Source organism: Phyllobates terribilis, unplaced genomic scaffold, assembly GCF_046119375.1.
Source record: "Phyllobates terribilis strain yellow unplaced genomic scaffold, ASM4611937v1 Scaffold_12__6_contigs__length_324123572, whole genome shotgun sequence".
Classification (NCBI taxonomy): Eukaryota; Metazoa; Chordata; class Amphibia; order Anura; family Dendrobatidae; genus Phyllobates; species Phyllobates terribilis.
In genome coordinates, this window is record NW_027362772.1 from 302,963,121 (window position 1) to 302,983,189 (window position 20,069).

A 20,069-nucleotide genomic window follows, 5' to 3' on the forward strand; every position below is an offset into this window, starting at 1 on the left:
GTCACCACTAGAGAGAGCTCCCTGTATACAGAGATACATGATAAGATCCTGTCTGCAGTCACCACTAGAGAGAGCTCCCTGTATACAGAGATACATGATAAGATCCTGTCTGCAGTCACCACTAGAGGGAGCTCCCTGTATACAGAGATACATGATAAGATTCTGTCTGCAGCCACCACTAGGAGGAGCTCCCTGTATACAGAGATACATGATAAGATCCTGTCTGCAGCCACCACTAGGGGGAGCTCCCTGTATACAGAGATACATGATAAGATCCTGTCTGCAGCCACCACTAGGGGGAGCTCCCTGTATACAGAGATACATGATAAGATTCTGTCTGCAGTCACCACTAGAGGGAGCTCCCTGTATACAGAGATACATGATAAGATCCTGTCTGCAGCCAGCACTAGAGGGAGCTCCCTGTATACAGAGATACATGATAAGATTCTGTCTGCAGTCACCACTAGAGGGAGCTCCCTGTATACAGATACATGATAAGATTCTGTCTGCAGTCACCACTAGAGAGAGCTCCCTGTATACAGAGATACATGATAAGATCCTGTCTGCAGTCACCACTAGAGAGAGCTCCCTGTATACAGAGATACATGATAAGATCCTGTCTGCAGTCACCACTAGAGGGAGCTCCCTGTATACAGAGATACATGATAAGATTCTGTCTGCAGTCACCACTAGAGGGAGCTCCCTGTATACAGAGATACATGATAAGATTCTGTCTGCAGTCACCACTAGAGGGAGCTCCCTGTATACAGAGATACATGATAAGATCCTGTCTGCAGTCACCACTAGAGGGAGCTCCCTGTATACAGAGATACATGATAAGATTCTGTCTGCAGTCACCACTAGAGGGAGCTCCCTGTATACAGAGATACATGATAAGATCCTGTCTGCAGTCACCACTAGAGGGAGCTCCCTGTATACAGAGATACATGATAAGATCCTGTCTGCAGTCACCACTAGAGGGAGCTCCCTGTATACAGAGATACATGATAAGATTCTGTCTGCAGTCACCACTAGAGAGAGCTCCCTGTATACAGAGATACATGATAAGATTCTGTCTGCAGTCACCACTAGAGGGAGCTCCCTGTATACAGAGATACATGATAAGATTCTGTCTGCAGTCACCACTAGAGAGAGCTCCCTGTATACAGAGATACATGATAAGATCCTGTCTGCAGTCACCACTAGAGGGAGCTCCCTGTATACAGAGATACATGATAAGATTCTGTCTGCAGTCACCACTAGAGGGAGCTCCCTGTATACAGAGATACATGATAAGATCCTGTCTGCAGTCACCACTAGAGGGAGCTCCCTGTATACAGAGATACATGATAAGATTCTGTCTGCAGTCACCACTAGAGGGAGCTCCCTGTATACAGAGATACATAAGATCCTGTCTGCAGCCAGCACTAGAGGGAGCTCCCTGTATACAGAGATACATGATAAGATTCTGTCTGCAGTCACCACTAGAGGGAGCTCCCTGTATACAGAGATACATGATAAGATTCTGTCTGCAGTCACCACTAGAGGGAGCTCCCTGTATACAGAGATACATGATAAGATTCTGTCTGCAGTCACCACTAGGGGGAGCTCCCTGTATACAGAGATACATGATAATATCCTGTCTGCAGTCACCACTAGGGGGAGCTCCCTGTATACAGAGATACATGATAAGATTCTGTCTGCAGCCACCACTAGGGGGAGCTCCCTGTATACAGAGATACAGGATAAGATTCTGTCTGCAGTCACCACTAGGGGGAGCTCCCTGTATACAGAGATACAGGATAAGATTCTGTCTGCAGTCACCACTAGGGGGAGATCCCTGTATACAGAGATAGATTATAATATTCTGTCTGCAGTCACCACTAGGGGGAGCTCCCTGTATACAGAGATAGATTATAAGATTCTGTCTGTAGTCACCACTAGGGGGAGCTCCCTGTATACAGAGATACATGATAAGATCCTGTCTGCAGCCAGCACTAGAGGGAGCTCCCTGTATACAGAGATACATGATAAGATTCTGTCTGCAGTCACCACTAGAGGGAGCTCCCTGTATACAGAGATACATGATAAGATTCTGTCTGCAGTCACCACTAGAGGGAGCTCCCTGTATACAGAGATACATGATAAGATTCTGTCTGCAGCCACCACTAGAGGGAGCTCCCTGTATAGAGATACATGATAAGATTCTGTCTGCAGCCACCACTAGAGGGAGCTCCCTGTACAGAGATACACTCTAGTCCTGCAGTTCAGCCCCAATCACTTCCATGTGCTCTGGAAGTGGTGGGGCAATATGAGCAAGGCTTATCCAACCCATCCTGGAATTTTCTCTCTGGAACAAAGACTCTTACCCTCCTCTTCCTCTTCATCTTCTTCCTCGGTGGTCTCAGCTGTCAGTGACCGGGTTTCCACTTGCTTTTGCAGAGCCAGCAGTTTGCTTTCATAATCCTATGGATGGAGAGATAGGATAGGAAAGACGGGAAAGAAAACGTGTAGTGGGGCCAGGGACCGACGTGAATGGTGACGTCTCTGGACAGCTGATGTTGCGGGTCAGGTGCTATACAGTTTTGACTTTGCAGTAAGTAATAAAAATGCCTTTAAACATTCTCTCGCTCTCATTATTCTGGCATTTGTCAAATATTAAAAATTATAGTAATAAGATGACACATTTCCTTTGTATTTTGGGCAAAAAAAAGTCACCATTTTTTTCATTTTAAAAATTACCAAAAGGAAAATGGAACAATGCAATAGTTTGGGCACCCTTGGAGATTCGTGCGCTCAGATTACTTTGTAAGGTTTCAGACCTTAATTAGTCTGTTAGGGTTATGGCTTGTTCACCATCATTAGGAAAGGCCGGTGATGCACATTGCCCAGCTTTATAAAACCCAGCCTCCTCTAACCTTGTGCCAAAAAACAGCAGCCATGGGTTCCTCTAAGCAGCTGCCTAGCACTCTAAAAATAAAAATGGTGGAGGCCCACAAAGGAGGAGAAGGCTATAAGAAGATAGCAAAGCGTTTTCAAGTTGCCCTTTCCTCAGTTCGAAATGTAATTGAGAAATGGCAGTTACCAGGAACAGGGGAGGTCAAGATAAGATCTGGAAAACCAAGCAAAACTTCAGTGAAAGCTACTCTTAGTATTGCTAGAGAGGCAAATCAGAACCCTCACTTGACTGCAAAAGAGCTTCAGAAAGATTTAGCAGACTCTGGAGTTGTGATACATTGTTCTACTGTTTAGAAACACCTGCACAAATATGGCCTTCATGGAAGAGTCATCAGAAGAAAACCTCCTGCGTCCTCATCATAAAATTCAGCGTCAGAAGTGCAAAACAACTGGACTGATGAGGTAAAATAGAAGTCTTTGGCCACAATGATCAAAGGTATGTGTGGAGAGAAAAGGCACAGAATTTCTGGAAAAGAACATCTCACCAACCATTAAGCATGATGGTGGATCAATCATGCTTTGGGGTTGTGTTGCAGCCAATGGCACGGGGAACATTTCACTGGTAGAGGGAAGAATGGATTCAATGAAATTTCAGCAAATTCTTGATGCAAACATAACACCATCTGTAAAAAAAGCTGAAGATGAAAAGAGGAAGATTCTACAAATGGATAATGATCCTAAAACACACGTCACAATCCACAATAGGCGACCTCAAAAGACGCAAGCTGAAGGTTTTACAATGGCCCTCACAGTCCCCTGATCCAAACGCCATTGAAAATCTGTGGCTAGACCTCAAAATAGCAGCGCATGCAAGACGCCCCAGGAATCTCACAGAACTGGAAGAATTTTCCAAGGAAGAATGGACGAAAATCCCTCAAACAAGAATTGAAAGACTCTTGTCTGGCTACAAAAAGTGTTTACAAGTTGTGATACTTGCAAAAGGGGGTGCAACTAGGTACTAACCATACAGGGTGCCCAAACGTTTGCAGCGGCCCATTTTCCTTTTTGTAATTAACATTTTTAAAAGGTAAAAGATGAAATTTTTTTTTTTGCTTAAAATACAAAGGAAATGTGTCATCAGTAACTTTAGGCGTTTTAGAGATCATTTCATCTTCAACTTGCTTAAATGTTCACAATAACAGTAATTTTAACCAGGGGTGCCCAAACTTTTACAGGCCACTGTAATATAAATACATATATACATATATATAAATATATATATACATATATATATATATATATATATATATATATATATACACATACACATATATATATATATCTGGGGCAGAGTGGTCGCTAGAGACGACGATGGACTAATAAAATAAGACTGATGAATTCTGATTTCCAGGGACACAGGATATATGTAATAACTGGATAAAACGAAGCGGTGACCGGAGCACCTAGAGGTTAATGCCCTGATCCCGTAAGCTCTTATGTCACAGTATAGAGGAGTTCACGGCAGGGATGAACGGACACGAGGGCTGAGCCGGGGATTAGGAAACACCCGCCATCTACGGCTGATGGAATACTATTATATTTACTCCAAATTCTTTTTATAAGGAATAGAAGCTTGTATGGACCCTGTACGGAGGCACCAGGTCCTCATCACTGACACACAGCCAGTGACACCTTTGTGAGGCACCGAATTCTGCTCCAACTGCAAGAGAAAAGTAACTGCATAATACCACATCTGCGACATGGGCCACAACAGTTTAGTTGCAGGTGCAAAATGCCGTCATTTCTCTGTACTGAAAAATGAAGGCCATGCACAGTCATGTGCACAAGGCTGTAATCTGATACTTCAGTTATTCAATTTGCACTATGAATGGCGAAGAGGAGAAACAAGATTTTTCTTTGCATGACAAAGAATGTTCTTTTGGAGAGAAAAAAAATGTAACCCGGGTCTGAATGATGGTCTAAAGACAAGTATAAAACTGGTGCACTTGTTGATCACCTATATAATCTGATAGAGCTCTCTGCTGCCCATTGCTGGCAGGGATTACACAATACACCCGAGTATATGGATATGTGTCCATATTTAGAACAGGAAAGTGATAAAGAAAATGTATTGACTGGTGGAAACTTCCTTTCCACGTTTATCGCTGTAATTAAATTATATACAAGCACAGACAACAATTCGTATGGAGAACAGCTTTTTTTTTTCATTATTAAGTTATGGCGATCTGTGCTTTATTTAGGTGAATATTTAGGTTAATAAAGATCACAAGGACTCAGGTATAAAAACGAATGCAGGTAGAAAGCGGAGTCTGATTTCTTCAGGTTACAGACTGATACGGTCACATTTTGTCATCACAAGTTTTTACACAGGAGCTCCAGCACTTGTGGACATATCTGGTTGAAAAGAGACTCTAAAAGAAAATGAAGATATTTTCCTTGTGGCACAGTAGAGATGAGACAAGCTCTAAACAGAGATGTGTAACAGGAAAAGCAGATCCAACAACAGCAGCTTGTTGATGGTTTCAAGGGAATAGATGAAGCAGTTATTGATGGAGACTGAAATGTGCATTCTGTATTTCAGCCACTAGATGGCAGTGTGGAGCCACCATTATGGAGCCAAGAACCCCAGGGATCAGCCAGTAGATAAGTGACAGCTTGCTAAGGTGGGAACAGCCCTTTAAATCCCTTTAATTTCTGTATTTAGATTAAAATCTTGTACAGCCCAGATGTAACCTATACACAGGTGCAGCAGAGCTGAATTTATTATCTAATTCTTTGGGAATACATTGTAAAAACACTAAATTAAAGGGGGTGTCCAGAATGTGAAAACAGCCCCACACCTGTCCACAGGCTGTGTGTGGAATTGCAGCTCAGTCTCATTCTATTTCATAGCCCTGTGCTGCAGGACCAGACACCACCTATGAGCAGGAGTGGCACTGGTTCCTGTAGAACGCAGTTATGTTTTCTTACCAAGGACAATCCCTCTAAGATTATAAGGATTTGCATGCAGTCCTATGTAAGACTACTGATGACCTGATATCAACCTGAACTGTGGCAGACACCAAACTCGGGATTTCAGGCTACATCTGAAAACAATCCTAATTATACTCTATTCCAGTTCTCTAGTTACATCTAAAGCTGCATCTGAAATTCTGATGTCTGATGCTCACCTGGAATCCATCAGCACCGCGCAAATCCCCGGCAACCTCCAAACTATGATCCTATAATACCACGCATTGCATTCTGGGAGATGTAAGGTTCTGCGCCCTCTGATGAGTGAACAGACACTGAACCTGCAGGAGGCTGCGGAGAGCTGAGGTCCTGCAGGAAATCAGCACAATTCTGAATGCAGAGGAGGATTTGCAGCTTACAGAAATATTTGAGGTTTACAAAAAAAAAAAAAAAAAAGCAGGAAAGCTTCATTCTACAGAGGAGTCTTCTCTGGGTGATGGTATATGTGAGAAAATCATTTTCTTAAAGGAACACTGAAAAAAACCTAAACCACATGTTCTGTCTGGTGCAGAACCTGCGGGCCTGCAGGACCCAGAGTGGGTGTGCGGGACCTAGGGTCCAGGGACTGCAGGACACGGGGGAGTTCAGTGTAAGACCTAGTGGCCCAGGGGCTGCAGGACCTGGGGGAAGGTAGTGTAGGACCTGGGGCATGTAGGATCCAGGGAGGGCAGTGAAGGACCTGGGGACCCAGGGAGGGCAGTGTAGGACCTGGGGACCCAGGACCTGGGGAAGGCAGTGTAGGACCTGGGGACCCAGAACCCGGGGAAGGCAGTGTAGGACCTGGGGACCCAGAACCCGGGGAAGGCAGTGTAGGACCTGGGGACCCGGGGAGAGCAGTGTAGGACCTGGGGACCCGGGGAGAGCAGTGTAGGACCCTGGAGACCCAGGACCCGGGGAGAGCAGTGTAGGAGCTGGTGGGGACCTGTGAAGGGCAGTGTAGGACCTGGGGACCTAGCACCCGGGAAGGGCAGTATAGGGTCTGGGGAGAGCAGTATAGGACCTGGGGACCCAGGACCCGAGAAGGGCAATGTGTATGACCTGGGGACCCAGGACCTGAGGAGTGCAGTGTAGGACCTGGGGTCTAGGAGCTGCAGGATCCAAGGAAGGGCAGTGCAGGATGGGGATTTTTTGTACCTATGTTGCTCTGGCCCTGTTATGGTCAGCCCATTAGGTCGGGGTGCCCCTTTAATAAGACAGATAAGAGAAATAATATACAACACACAATAAGGAGTGAAATGAGCCAACTTCAGTATCAGGGCAAAGTTTATTTATAGAGCAGCCATGAACCAGACATGATGTAAACTCAGTACAGAAACCTGCCCATTTGACAGCTTACAATCCATAGAGAATGTCTGGGCCCCGCGGGGCCCCACAGGAACACGTACTTTCTTATTATTTCCAGGTTTAACACTTTACAAGGCATTTTTGTTTCACCCTCAGCCTGGATGGGCACAGACCCCTAAAGTGGTAACATTGAGAAATCAGAGCCACCGTCGGGGGGTGCGCAGGGTGGAGGCACCAATAGGTAGTATCATGTATAACATCAGGACAAAGAATCGTGGAAGATCAAGACTCAGCGCTGGGTGGATGGAAAGCTCCTGGACACATACACAGGCTGACCAGACAGACACACACCGGGCAGCCGGGAGATCACCGGGCAGCCGGGAGATCACCGGGCACACAGACAAATCTCATTGGATGCATTATCTCTCGCATTGGCGCCTGTGAATTACCTATTTTTGATCACTCGGCTAAAAAAAAAAATTAGACCTATACATCACTAATTCTACATATGGTGTAATACTGGCACCATTTAAAGGCATCAGTCTACAGGTTGGAGTTCAATTATTCAGAAGATATTACATCCCAGCCCCATTTACCTGAATGGAGATCAGGTGCAATACCAGATATGGACAGGTGTGGCGCTGTTTTTGGAATAATGCATCCTTCTAATCCTGGACGCTTCCTTTCTTTCCTCTGACAATACCTATTCTTAGACACTTGCTGGGTCTTTCGCCATGAGGCAATGCTAGCCACGACGTAGCACAGCACGCATGAAAACTTACCTCCCGATCAAAAGCAACTCCAATAGGGATAAAAACAAAGCAAAATGTCATCTAAAGTAGTTCCCGAGCTCGAGTTATCGTAACCGAACATTCTGAAGCCTTCTACTTGCTGACTGTTTCCAAAAATAATAAAAGAAATGTTTTAGATTCTAATCTAAGAAGCTAGTTGTAAAAAGAATTAGATCCAGCAGGTCCCTGTGGTCCGATGCACTAATAGTGTAAGGAAGTTATAGTCAGCGGACAGAAGTAGTGGGAGAAAAACTTTTAGAACTTTTTGAAAAGTTTTGGATCAACATCTCTTTAAAAGTTCTCGTGAGTTAAGTGAAGGGCCAACGTGCACGGTCTTGTTCTACATGTGCGTCTCAAACGTTATGTCTCTAGGTGGCGCTATTTCACTATACAAATGCATTTCATCGTCACTGAGCATGATGTCATAGCTCCCATGGGCACATGACATCATAACCTGCTGGGTGATATAAGAGCAGCTTTTAAGCCAAGCTAAATTTGTCTCTTTGTGGCCCAGTAAAACCCGAACCTCTCAAGTAATGGAAGGAAATGGTTCTCAGCCCTGCCCTGTTCACTCTGACATCACATTTTCATTTTTTTTTTTTTTTTTTTTTTACAGGATCCATGGTGCATATATCAGATCTGTGTTGCAAAGGATCTTATTGGAACTTCATGAAGCCCATTGACTTATCTGTCACTTTTTGCCGGCCAAGGGGGCAACAAAAATCATGGTACCTGTGTGAACAGAGCTCTAGAATACTTTGTAGTGGAGCTGCCCATCTGTGTTCACCAAGCTATGAGTGTGTTCACACTAAGTTTATTTTTACTGAGTTTTCACAGCAGAGACTCCTCTCCAACTCTCCAATAAAAACTTGTGTTTTTTGCAGAGTTTCTGCAAAAAAAAAAACCCTGTGTGAACACACCCTTAGGCTAAGTGCCCACGATGCAGAAATGCTGCATATTTTTTCTGCATCTCCCTGGCAGGAAAAACGCATGCGGATTTTACTTGCGTTTTTCCTGCCAGGTAGAAGCGTTTGTCAAGCGTTCTTCACTTGCATTTCTGCATGCGGGTTGTCAAGCGATTTTAGCATCACTTGGAAAGTGCTTGACAACTTGGTCACACTATATAAATCAATGCAACCGGCATGGATTTATATAGTGTGACCAACTTAATAGTTTAAAAAAAATAATAAAAATGGTAAAAAAAAAACCCATTATACTTGCCTTCCGATGTCCTCCCGTCTTTTCTCTGCTGTGTCCGGTCTCTTGTGCGGCTCGCGGTGGTGTGGAAGGACCTTTCATGACGTAATTTAGTCATGTGACAGGTCACGCGACCGCCGACGTCAGCGGTCGCGTGACCTGTCACATGACTAAATGACGTCATGAAAGGTCCTTTCACACCACTGTGAGCCGTACAAGAGACCGGACACAGCGGAGAAAAGACCGGAGGACATCGGAAGGTGAGTATATGTTTATTTTTTACTTAATTTTTTTTTTTTAACAGGTACTATGGTACCCTGATCTGGATGAGAGTCCTTTTCTCCAGACCCAGGTACCATCCGCACATTGAATCGCTTAATATCCGCATGAGCACATGTAGTGATGCGGATATTAAGCGATTCAATGCAAGTCAATGGTGGCAATTACGCTGCGTGTCTGCAAAATTAATGGACACGCTGCGTTTTTTTCCCGCAATGATAATCCGCAGCGGAAATTTTCGCAGCATGTGCACAGCACATGCGGATTATCATTGGGGAACATGGGGCACGTATTACCAAGCGTTTTTTAAGCGTTTTCGCTGCGGAAATTCAGTGGCAAAAACGCTTGAAAACCGCATAGTGGCAACGCAGCCTTAGAGCATTTAACCCTGCAGAGAAGAAAGTGGGCCATGAATAGACTCTTTGGAAGCAATGGCAAAGCAAAGGTCTAAATTTTTTTGGATCACACCTAAAAACAAATGTCCAGGCCCTTTTATAATGGAAACCTGACAACCTAAGGGCCGCCATGCAACTTTCCACCCATTGCCAATGTGATAGGTAATGTCTGACATGAGAGAATTAGGGAAAAGAAGGGGGTGATAAAAGCTAAAGTGGTTAATGGTTACTGCAATAAGAAGTAGACGGGAAAATGAGGACTATACAAGGACAGGCTGCAGATATCACATGGAAAGCAGATCTCCGCTTAGTGTAATGCCAAGGCAATCCCCTCGCCCCAGACAGTCAGGGCAATCCCCCCGCCCCAGACAGTCCGGGCAAAGCCTCGTACCAACGGCCCTAATGCGGTGGCTGCACTTTAGCATCTGTATTTCGGCTGCGGGTTACACAACCTGAATTACCAGCATCATCGGATCCACAACAGATTTCAGTAGATTCGCAATCAACCCCGGGATCTGCGACTGTAACACGGATGTTAAAGTACAACAGGCATTTCAGCGTCTGAATGAGGCCTAAATGTTTTGGGATTGGGGTTAGTGTTTTCAGTCTATTAGTGATTTTTGACTAGTGGTATAACATTGATCTTAACACTTGCAAAAAATAAAAACTCAGTGCACTTACTAAAAGGCCACGTAGAATAAACCACGATATGGGGATTATGTGATTATCTCAGTCTGTGGGATGATCGGGTTTGTACGTAGTTAATACTGAAGGTGGGAGAGGTAGTAGGTCTTGGGGATGTGGACGGAGCCTCCCACAGATTAGAGACGCGTTTCACTCTCTCTTAGGGTCCACAAACAAACACACACAAACTTATCCGGAGTAGGAGCCTCCAGGGACCCAGCACTGCTACGGCTGATCAACCAGTCTAGCGGGCACAAGACCTGGCACAAACCTCCCAGTCTAATACACGTTGCCAGCACCAGTCCTTCCAAGATAGCGGCTCACACCGCCGTCTCCCGTCCGGATTTGAGGTTGGGAGCGGAGTACTGACGCCTCATGCGGGGCGGGGTGACAAACTGGTTGTAATGGTGGGGTCGCTCGGCCGGTCTGTTGTAGGAGTTGTTGCTGCTGTTATTGCTGTTGCCGTGGTACAGACCCCAGTCTTGTGGCTTGTGTGGATTTTCGGGATGGTAGAAGTTCTGCGAGTCGGTCGGCTGAGAGTCACAGGACTGTAGGGACTCGGAGGAGCCCGATGCTTGTCGTCTCAGTCCTTTCTGAAACCCGTTGAGAGAATTGCTTCTCCAGCGACCAGGTGGATTGTCTTGGTTATCCTGCTGCCCCCGGTACTGGTTTAAGTGCTGGTTGCGCATTTGGCTATAGGGGCTCCAGATTTGCCTTTCTGGATCCACCTCCTCCTGTTCCTGGATTTGGGCATCTTTTGGGATTTTAACCTCTATGACCTTCTTGTCGGTTATGATAATGTGCGTGCCCGGACTCCAGGAACTCCGGTGGCTGGGATTGCTTTTGAAAGGGAAGCGAGGTTTGCGGTTCTCAGGTGGGATGAACCGGTGTGGAGCGTTATTCCTCCGCAGCTGCTTGGCGATTTCCTGCTGTTGGAGGTTCTTAAACTTGACTTGTTCCTGCCTCATCCAGGTGGACCGTCCTCTGCAGAACAAGGCGTCATTTTCTAAAAGTTGATTTACCCTTTCGTCTCTTTCGGGGTCCGCCGAGGAAGTTTTACTTGTTTCACTTGCGTTTCCTTTATCACGTTCGGTACTGGACTCTCGAGTCTTCCGTTCTGCTTGTGGACCCATCAGAGGTAGCACCTTCTCCATCTTCAACATTTTGTTTCTGAGGACTTTTATCTCCTCGTCCTTCATGTTGTTCTGATTCTTGACCTCCTGCAATATGTCTTCCAGTTTATCTACATGAACCTTAAGATCATCAACATCGCTTGGTCCCTTCGCTACCGGCACCACATCCTCAATCCTTTCATCCCCCACACCTACGGTATCCCACACATCCCGCGCTACTGCCCGCCAGGAGTCCCGCTCGTTGGGATCCTTCTTTCCATACATGGCACACAGCTCCTTCATTTTAACTATGGCGAGAGCCTCGATCTCCTGCCGGCTGTGCTGAAAGTCGTTCAGAGCCACCTCGTAGCAGATCTCCTTCACGGCTTGGATCTTCAGATCGGAGATGGTCACCCACTTGGAGTCTTTGCTCAGCCGACGTCTCTGAGGGATGTGGTACATCTTGTTGGTCTCGCGTTTCTTGCCGCTGCTGGGGAGGCCGCATTTCTTAACGATGCTTTGCACTTTGCTGGGAGGAAGCTTCTCCCGTAAAGAGGTGATTAAACGCCAGCTCTCTTCACACGATCGCTTCTCGGAGTCGTCTCCACTATCTGAGTCCGCATCCTTGAGAAAGAAAAAAAATCAAAATGGCCCCAAAAGAAACTAAAAAAAAATAAAATAAAATGGAAACACCAAACTAAAAAAGACAAATATGAAATGTAAAAAAGGAAAATGAAGGGGATGTGAAAATTGAAATGAAGGAGTGACTTAAATTATAAAAAAAAAATAAATAAATAAAAAAAAAAGTGAAAAATATTTAGTCCTCACCTAGAACGTGTGAAAGGTTTGAAGAGAAGACAGGCAGCAGCCTTCATCGAGAGAGCAGAGTTAGAGGTGGAGGAGAAACAAGCCCATGCCCACGACACACAGGCCCAATCCTGCATCTCTCCGCACAGCAAACCCACCACTCCAAGATGCAAGACAGACAGGTCAGCCAAGAAGGTGAGTGCACGCAGGTTAGTGGATGGCAGACGCTCGGCAGCCGCACAGACGGGAGTTATTCATCAGAAGAGACGTGTTACGCGAGTGTGTACGAGGAGCAGCGCTACTATCATCCGATGGCGGACACTAATTTGCGGCTTCAATCTACATATTCGAGGTCGTTTGCCCAAGGAGATTTACACATTCACCCCAATATCCATCCCACAGCAAAAACCTGGCCAGCCCTCCGATCACGCTATATGGGGGCGGTCTGGTGTAACCCCACACCCAATATTAATGGGAGCACTCCATTAGTAGGAGGAACATATCATAATAAAAAAAATCCTAAATACCTTTAATTGTCAAATTAGATTTGTTTTGGCTGTATATAATGGCCGCTGCCTTGTTATACTGATAGAAATCTGTCCTACAATGTTAATAGGAGCCTCCGCGGGTATGACAGTATGTGGTACAGGCCATCTTCAGGTCACAGCAGATTCCTACTGCACGTGCTCACAGGCGCTACTCCTATTAAAGGGGTTGTCCACTATTTTATATTGATGGCTGATCCTTGGGATAGGTCATCAATATCAGATCAGAGGGGGTGCGACACCTGGGACCCCCGCCGAGTCGCTGTTCCCAATGCCGGCCGGATGTGACCAGTTGCAGAGCACAGCGCAGTCATCAGTATAGAGGCCGCTGTCGGGTACTGCACACCCGCCCCCGACTACAATGAATGGGAGTGGATCCGCAGTAATGCGCTGTGGCCACTATACAGGTGATCACATCCCACCAGCTGATGGGTGGAGGCGCTGGGGCGTCGCCCATGACCGGCGGAGGCACTGCCCATGACCGGTGGAGGCGCCGGGGCGTCGCCCATGACCGGTGGAGGCGCCGGGGCGTCGCCCATGACCGATGGAGGCGCCGGGGCGTCGCCCATGACCGATGGAGGCGCCAGGGCGTCGCCCATGACCGATGGAGGCGCCGGGGCGTCGCCCATGACCGGCGGAGGCTATTTTCACTCTTTTTTTTATTTTTTTCCAGATATAAGCACATAAAGATCCCACATTTACTGTCCTAATCGCCGCCTCCGTTCTGCAGAAACTGAAGTTTAATCAGACATGCTAATTAGGCTGCTCGGTGCACATGGGCGTGGCCTAGAGGTTTAATGAACCTTACAGCTCACTGGTTTTGCATGTCCCCGCCTCCCTCACTGGTGATTGACAGCGCTGGCTTGACTGGAGAGAGCCGTGCATGCTACAGAGAAAGCTCATGCCAGACAGCGTTGTCAATCACGAGTGAAGGAGGCGGAACACACGGAACAGTGCGCAGAGCGGTGCGCGGAGCCTCGAGGCTCAGTTCCCGCAGAACGGAGGCAGCGATTAGATCACTAGAGATGTGACTTTTATAGGTACTGTACCTTCTGTGCTTAATTCACAGTTTGGGCTGACAATCCCCTTAAAGATGCAATAGAAGAGGGGTTTACGGTTTTTACTGTTTTCGCCATTGTCCCTGCAAACGGAGGCTTTTGCACAGGAGGAAAACCATCACATCCTCCAACATGGATGCTCATTATTATGTCAGAGGGTCACAGCAGCAGGGACCCCCACAATTACCTACACGCCTATGGTAAGGGTGACTGCAGTAGGCTTATAACATTGCCATATTATATATGAGGAATAACAAACTCTGCAAATACTCAAACTGCAAATCTATCGTATAGGAATAACTATACATTACACATATTTACCGCAAACAAAATGCATGAAACTAGTGAGATAAACCTGCAGGGCTGCGGACGGTCGGGGCCGTATTCAGTGTATCTGCGTCGTCATTTCTGCTCCGTCATAAAACAGAAAAACTAAAATAACGGCAGTGTCTGTTATATGACACACAGCAATGGTGCCCAATGGATCCCATCCACTTTAATGTGGTCCGCAGGTTACGGTCATATAAAGCTGTGCCGTACACTGCCCTGCTCTTCCAGCATTTACAACGTAACCTGTGACGGCCGCTCCTGACGGGACCCCACCTGCAGAAGACACATGGGGATATACCATAGTACTAAATCATTCTGATCTATTCCACATAAGGCCCCTATATCCCCTATCCAGAGTCCCAGGTGCTGATTTCCCGCTCCTCCTCCGTTCAGGACTGAATGAAGCAGCAAGGTCTCATCACCACGGATGCTTCATTCAGGTCTATGAGAAGTGTACTTGGCCGTCTCGCTCCGTCCCATAGACACTGAATGGACTACATGCAACCCCAAATACAGTGCAGGATCGGGGGAATTGTGGCCCCAGCGATCAGTGCAGGGCCCCAGCGATCAGTGCAGGGCCCCAGCGATCAGTGCAGGGCCCCAGCGATCAGTGCAGGGCCCCAGCGATCAGTGCAGGGCCCCAGCGATCAGTGCAGGGCCCCAGCGATCAGTTACTCTATGAAGCGGTCACATATCTCACACCTATATCGCTTACTATAGCGGCAGTGTTCACTACATTTTTAATATTCACGTGACTTTAAAAATCAATTATATTATTAATTACTTCTACATTCTTATTTTACAAAATAAAAACATATGTTGTATATTGTATAAAGGTATAGATAACTACATTAGGTAATGGAGGGGTGTATTTTGGCGCCACTGCACTCCGAACCCCTTCCTATGGGTCTGGTATCACCAGGATGATTATTATTGTGCCATGATCAGACATAATATACTTGGACATGTCCACTGTCCGCTACGAGGCTAGTACAAGGCAGGATCAGCCGACAATGTTACGGGGCAGAGTACCAGACCTGATATATCCTCACATAAAGGAGGCCCTCAATGGAAAAATTGGTTCAGTATGACGGCAAATGGTGATATTTTGAGGCCGCATTGCAGAAAGTTGCAAATGGAAGAAAAGCCTTCACCCAACATCACAGTGACACTCCAGAGAAGGTTTTACCATGATCTTGGCTAAATAAACTTTTTCCAACGGCAACTTCCTGCATCGTCGCATCTTAGTTTGATGAATTATATGGGTCCGTATATAGGAAGAAGAGGTATTTACATGGCGAAGGTCCATAGAGTCAGTGCCCTGCTCTAACCATATGGCGGCACGTAGGGTACGGTGTGACACTGATCGCAATGTCCGTGGGGGTAGGAGACAAGACGGCATGCAGCGATAGGAGAGAACGCATGCACAGTACTGAGCCTCGCAGTGGAGGACGGGTTAATATATCCAGGCCATAAAATAACTAGAGCAGCCTGGTGGCACGGATGTACCCAGGACCCAGCGGCAGAAGTCATAGCCATTTCACAAGTAGCTTTTCTAGGCCACAAATTGGATCTGCTGCTGCCTAGTACAAGTTAATGGCAAAAGTTGCTATAAAGCAAACACGTCAGTAAGATGTACACTCCATGCATCTAATCCCCTCCATAAAGCTTATCAAATATTAAGATGTGCAAATAAACTCAGTAAGTACAGAAAAATCAATATTCGATGGAGAGATACAAAAAGTTATCTAAAATAAATCCTCCAAGCAATGGAGAACCTACTCCACTTCTTACTTACGGCACTATTTGTGAAGGTTACGATCATCTCTAATATATCAGAAACATGACTGTTCAGTACCTAGGCAGGAGGGGCCATATACAATGAAGGGTCCTGCGTCTACTACTAGCCGCCTCGCCCAATAATCTATTGCTCCCTCATTTGTGAGGGGCCATGTGATATAAAAAGGGTCCTAACTACCAGGAGAAAAAAAGAAAATTTTTTCTAAAAGCAAAAGCCAGCTCCAAAGACTTTCATGCGTCGTGGTAAGAGGAGATTTAGCATGCATCACAGAGCGGCGGCGAAGATGCTGAATGTGCGGCAGGTTATTGGTATATAAAGGTTATAAGTGTCCTGTAAAAGAGTCTCCAGAAGAAGAGCAATATGCAAGCTCAGAAGTGCAGACCGGCACTGGTGTCGGGGAGGTGAGTGAGCGACAGCGGAGGAAAGTGTCGGGGCTCTTACCAGTCTCTGCTGCTCCAGGAGCAGATCCGCTTCCTCCTTCTCTTTCTTGTAGAGGATTTCCATCTCCTGGAGCCTGTAAGACAGGACAATCCATATTAAAACTGAGCGCCATGGATGCTCCAAAGACAAGGCAGCCATCGAAACAGAACACAACCCAAAGCAAGACAGCACCATTGCAATAAATGGGCTTCCTCAATGGTAGCATGCCACACGGGGCGTCTATGTATATGACATCCCGTCCTCCTACCTTTTCTCCATCTCCTGCTTCATGTCAATGCCCTGCTTCTCCAGGAGCTCCCGCTGGGCAAAGGTCCAGTCCACCGGTTCTGAGGGGGTCTCGGCTGAAGGAGTCTTTTCTCTCTCTGCACGGGCCTGTTCAGGGTGGTTAAACCGAAATACGTGGTTCTTGCCCATAATGATACGATTGCCTGAGGGGATCAAATAACGAAAATACCATCAGCCATAAATAAGACCAACTGCATCAGAGAGCGGCTACTACACGGTGAATGGAGCTGTGGTGCCCGAACACATCCGGCTGCCGCCGCAGCTGATCAGTGGGGGTCCTGGGGGGTCCAACCACCACTAATCTGATAACCATAGAAAGCCTGGACACCCCAACAAAGCTGATGGCTGGAACACACAGCTTTAAATAAGGAGCGCTACATTTAATGTATGCCTAGTCTTACTCCTCACCAGAACGAAGCTGCACCGGAAGAACCACTCGTTTCCCGTTGACATAGGTCTCCGAAAGTTCACAGGGCTCCAGAGTCACAATAACTGGAAGAGAAAAAAAAAGACATAAAAACAATGTTCTTTTTTTTTTTTTTTTTTGAGATTGGTGCCAATACAAGTGTAATGATGCTCAGTGACACTTTCCAAACCAAACATGTACAATGATATCTATGAGGAGATAACAGTATGGACTGCTGAAAAACAGTGAAATAGTAAGGGCTACATCATTTTACAGCACTGCAAAAAAAAAAAATATAATGAATGGCTTCTTTTCTTAATGGACGTCAATGCATGTTTGGATCCACAGCACAGCCTGTATTACAGACAGGAAAGAACAGACCAAAAAAATGGGACTTCTAGATGTACTAAAGAAATTCACATAGATGTTTGGATCTACAGAACAGTCTGTATTACAAACAGGAAAGAACAGACGAAAAAAAGGGGAATTCTAGAGGTACTAAAGAAATCCACAGCACAGCCTGTGTTACAGACAGGAAATAATGGACTAAAAATAGGGGGGAATTCTAGATGTACTAAAGAAATCCACAGCACAGCCTGTGTTACAGACAGGAAAGTACCGACTAAAAAAGGGGAATTCTAGATGTACTAAAGAAATCCACAGCACAGCCTGTATTACAGACAGGAAAGTACCGACTAAAAAAAGGGGAATTCTAGATGTACTAAAGAAATCCACAGCACAGCCTATATTACAGACAGGAAAGTACCAACTAAAAAAAGGGGAATTCTAGATGTACTAAAGAAATCCACATCAGATATTCAGGAGGAGCGGTGGCGTTTGTGCATCAGGTGTAACGTCCGGCTCCATATTAACCATCCAATCCCTTCACATAAGCCCTTGTCTGACATGACATGATCTAGGGCTCATCTTGACACTGACAGGTAGAAAATGCTGCAAAAAGACGGTCACCTTCTCCAGTGGGCTTCCTCTCACTGCGGAATACACAGTGTTCCTCCTTAATGTGGGCACCGCTCAAAACAATGTCCTGGCGTCTTTCTGCATCCGCCTGACCAACCCTGCAGACATAAGGCCAGAATTATAATCACTTGTCGCTATAACAAGGGTATAACTATTATTAGGCTGATTTTTTTTCTACGCAGATCCCTTCCATGAAAATCAAGCCCACGTGCAATAGCCAATGGCAGCCCAATTTGGAGGGCAATCCACCGGTGGGCACACGTGATCGGCAGCCTCGGACCTCACCTGGTTATGCCGTCTTTAATGTAATACAAAAGGCACTCTGACATGAGAGGATCTTCATTAAGGTTAACGAGGTGCGGAGTCTGGAATGAGACATTACAGGATCAGTAACAAAGTGAGAGCGCAGAACTCGGAAATAAAGTTTTCCCGTCTCATGTAAAACTTGTGCAAATATAGTTGTGACACATCTCTGCTTCCTGTCAGTAAATGGAAGCATCAGAGACTAAAAATGGACCTGACCTCATAAGGTTTTATCTATAGCAATGATATATTTATTTCTACCAGCCGTGACCTGGACAGGAGGAGATCCATTTGTGCCGACACTTAGCGCCCACTCTTGTCCATGGCCATGCCTGGTATTGCAGCTCATCCACATTTCCAGTGAATGTTTTCTAATAATTGTTAACCCCTTGAAGCTCATAATCAATTGTCTTCATTGATAAATTGCAACAGGAGGCAAGATTAAGACTTTTCCATTTTACACAGCAAGCAGAGATTTTGACAAGGATTTAAAAAAAAAAAAAAAACTATTAGAAAGTTGCCAAAACTTTTAATTATTCGACGATTATGTTTTATAAATATCTTGAGTCTCATTGAGTAAAATATAAATCGGTGATTACTAATTATCTATATTATATCTATTAGTCTATAAACTATAAATCATTTTTCCACCAGTAAAGATGTCACCATTACAGGAAATCTCTACATGACACTTTGTGAGAACAATCATTTCACGGAAAAGCAAATATTGGGGGTCACAGATAGATCGCATTACTAGGAGTTAGACTATCCACTATGACAAACCTTCTTGGGGGAGAAGACCCCATAGGAGTCGGCCATGAGGTCGCAGAGGCTGGGTGACGAGATCTGGACAGATGAGTGAGGATGGAGACAGATGAAGGCAGAGCGACAATGACCACACGACCTGCAGGGCTTCATTCTTGCTACTTGTGTCTATAACTTGACATTGTAGAACTACAGATCCCAGAATCCCCCACACCTACACAACCACAGAGGAGTCTGGGAGGTGGAACGGATCTGGACTTCTACTACTACACAGGGACACAGGTTACTACAATGGGTCTTGGTGGATGAAGCCGAGGTCTTCCCCTGGTAACATTTAAAGGGATTTTTCCAATTTTAGCAGAGGATGGGATGTAACTGATCGGGTCTCCTTAATGCCCAATGATGGGCAGCTGCACCTTCACCCCATTCCCGTTTCGCCCACGCTGGCAGAATACCCAATCGTCTACATCAATATGGCGGCTAAAAGTCATAATAGTTTGGATTCCCTTTAAACAGGGGTCATGAACAGTGGGAAGAAGGAAGGGAGGTGGAAGTAAGCTACTACTTTATTAATGACTACTATGGGAGGGTACGGAATTAGTTACTACGACAGACCTGATCTGCAGAAAGCGAGTCAAAATACTCATCAAAAAACATGGAGGAAATCTGAGAATGAA

General features: G+C 45.8%; 1 protein-coding gene across 20 annotated transcripts in view; it reads right to left on the reverse strand.

Moving 5' to 3' along the window:
• KIF1B (kinesin family member 1B) overlaps positions 1-20,069 on the reverse strand; it is a 95,515-nt gene that overhangs the window by 18,088 nt on the left and 57,358 nt on the right. For 19 of the 20 annotated variants that reach the window (XM_073657270.1, XM_073657264.1, XM_073657256.1 and 16 more), the window contains 6 exons: positions 18,610-18,689; positions 18,316-18,422; positions 17,349-17,432; positions 16,903-17,083; positions 16,656-16,728; positions 2,370-2,466 (listed from right to left, as the gene is read on the reverse strand). In XM_073657270.1, coding sequence (XP_073513371.1) covers positions 2,370-2,466; positions 16,656-16,728; positions 16,903-17,083; positions 17,349-17,432; positions 18,316-18,422; positions 18,610-18,689 — 622 coding nt within the window. Of the gene's footprint in view, positions 1-2,369; positions 2,467-9,422; positions 12,298-16,655; positions 16,729-16,902; positions 17,084-17,348; positions 17,433-18,315; positions 18,423-18,609; positions 18,690-20,069 lie in introns of those variants that run through there. The other variant, XM_073657274.1, reaches the window with a different exon arrangement.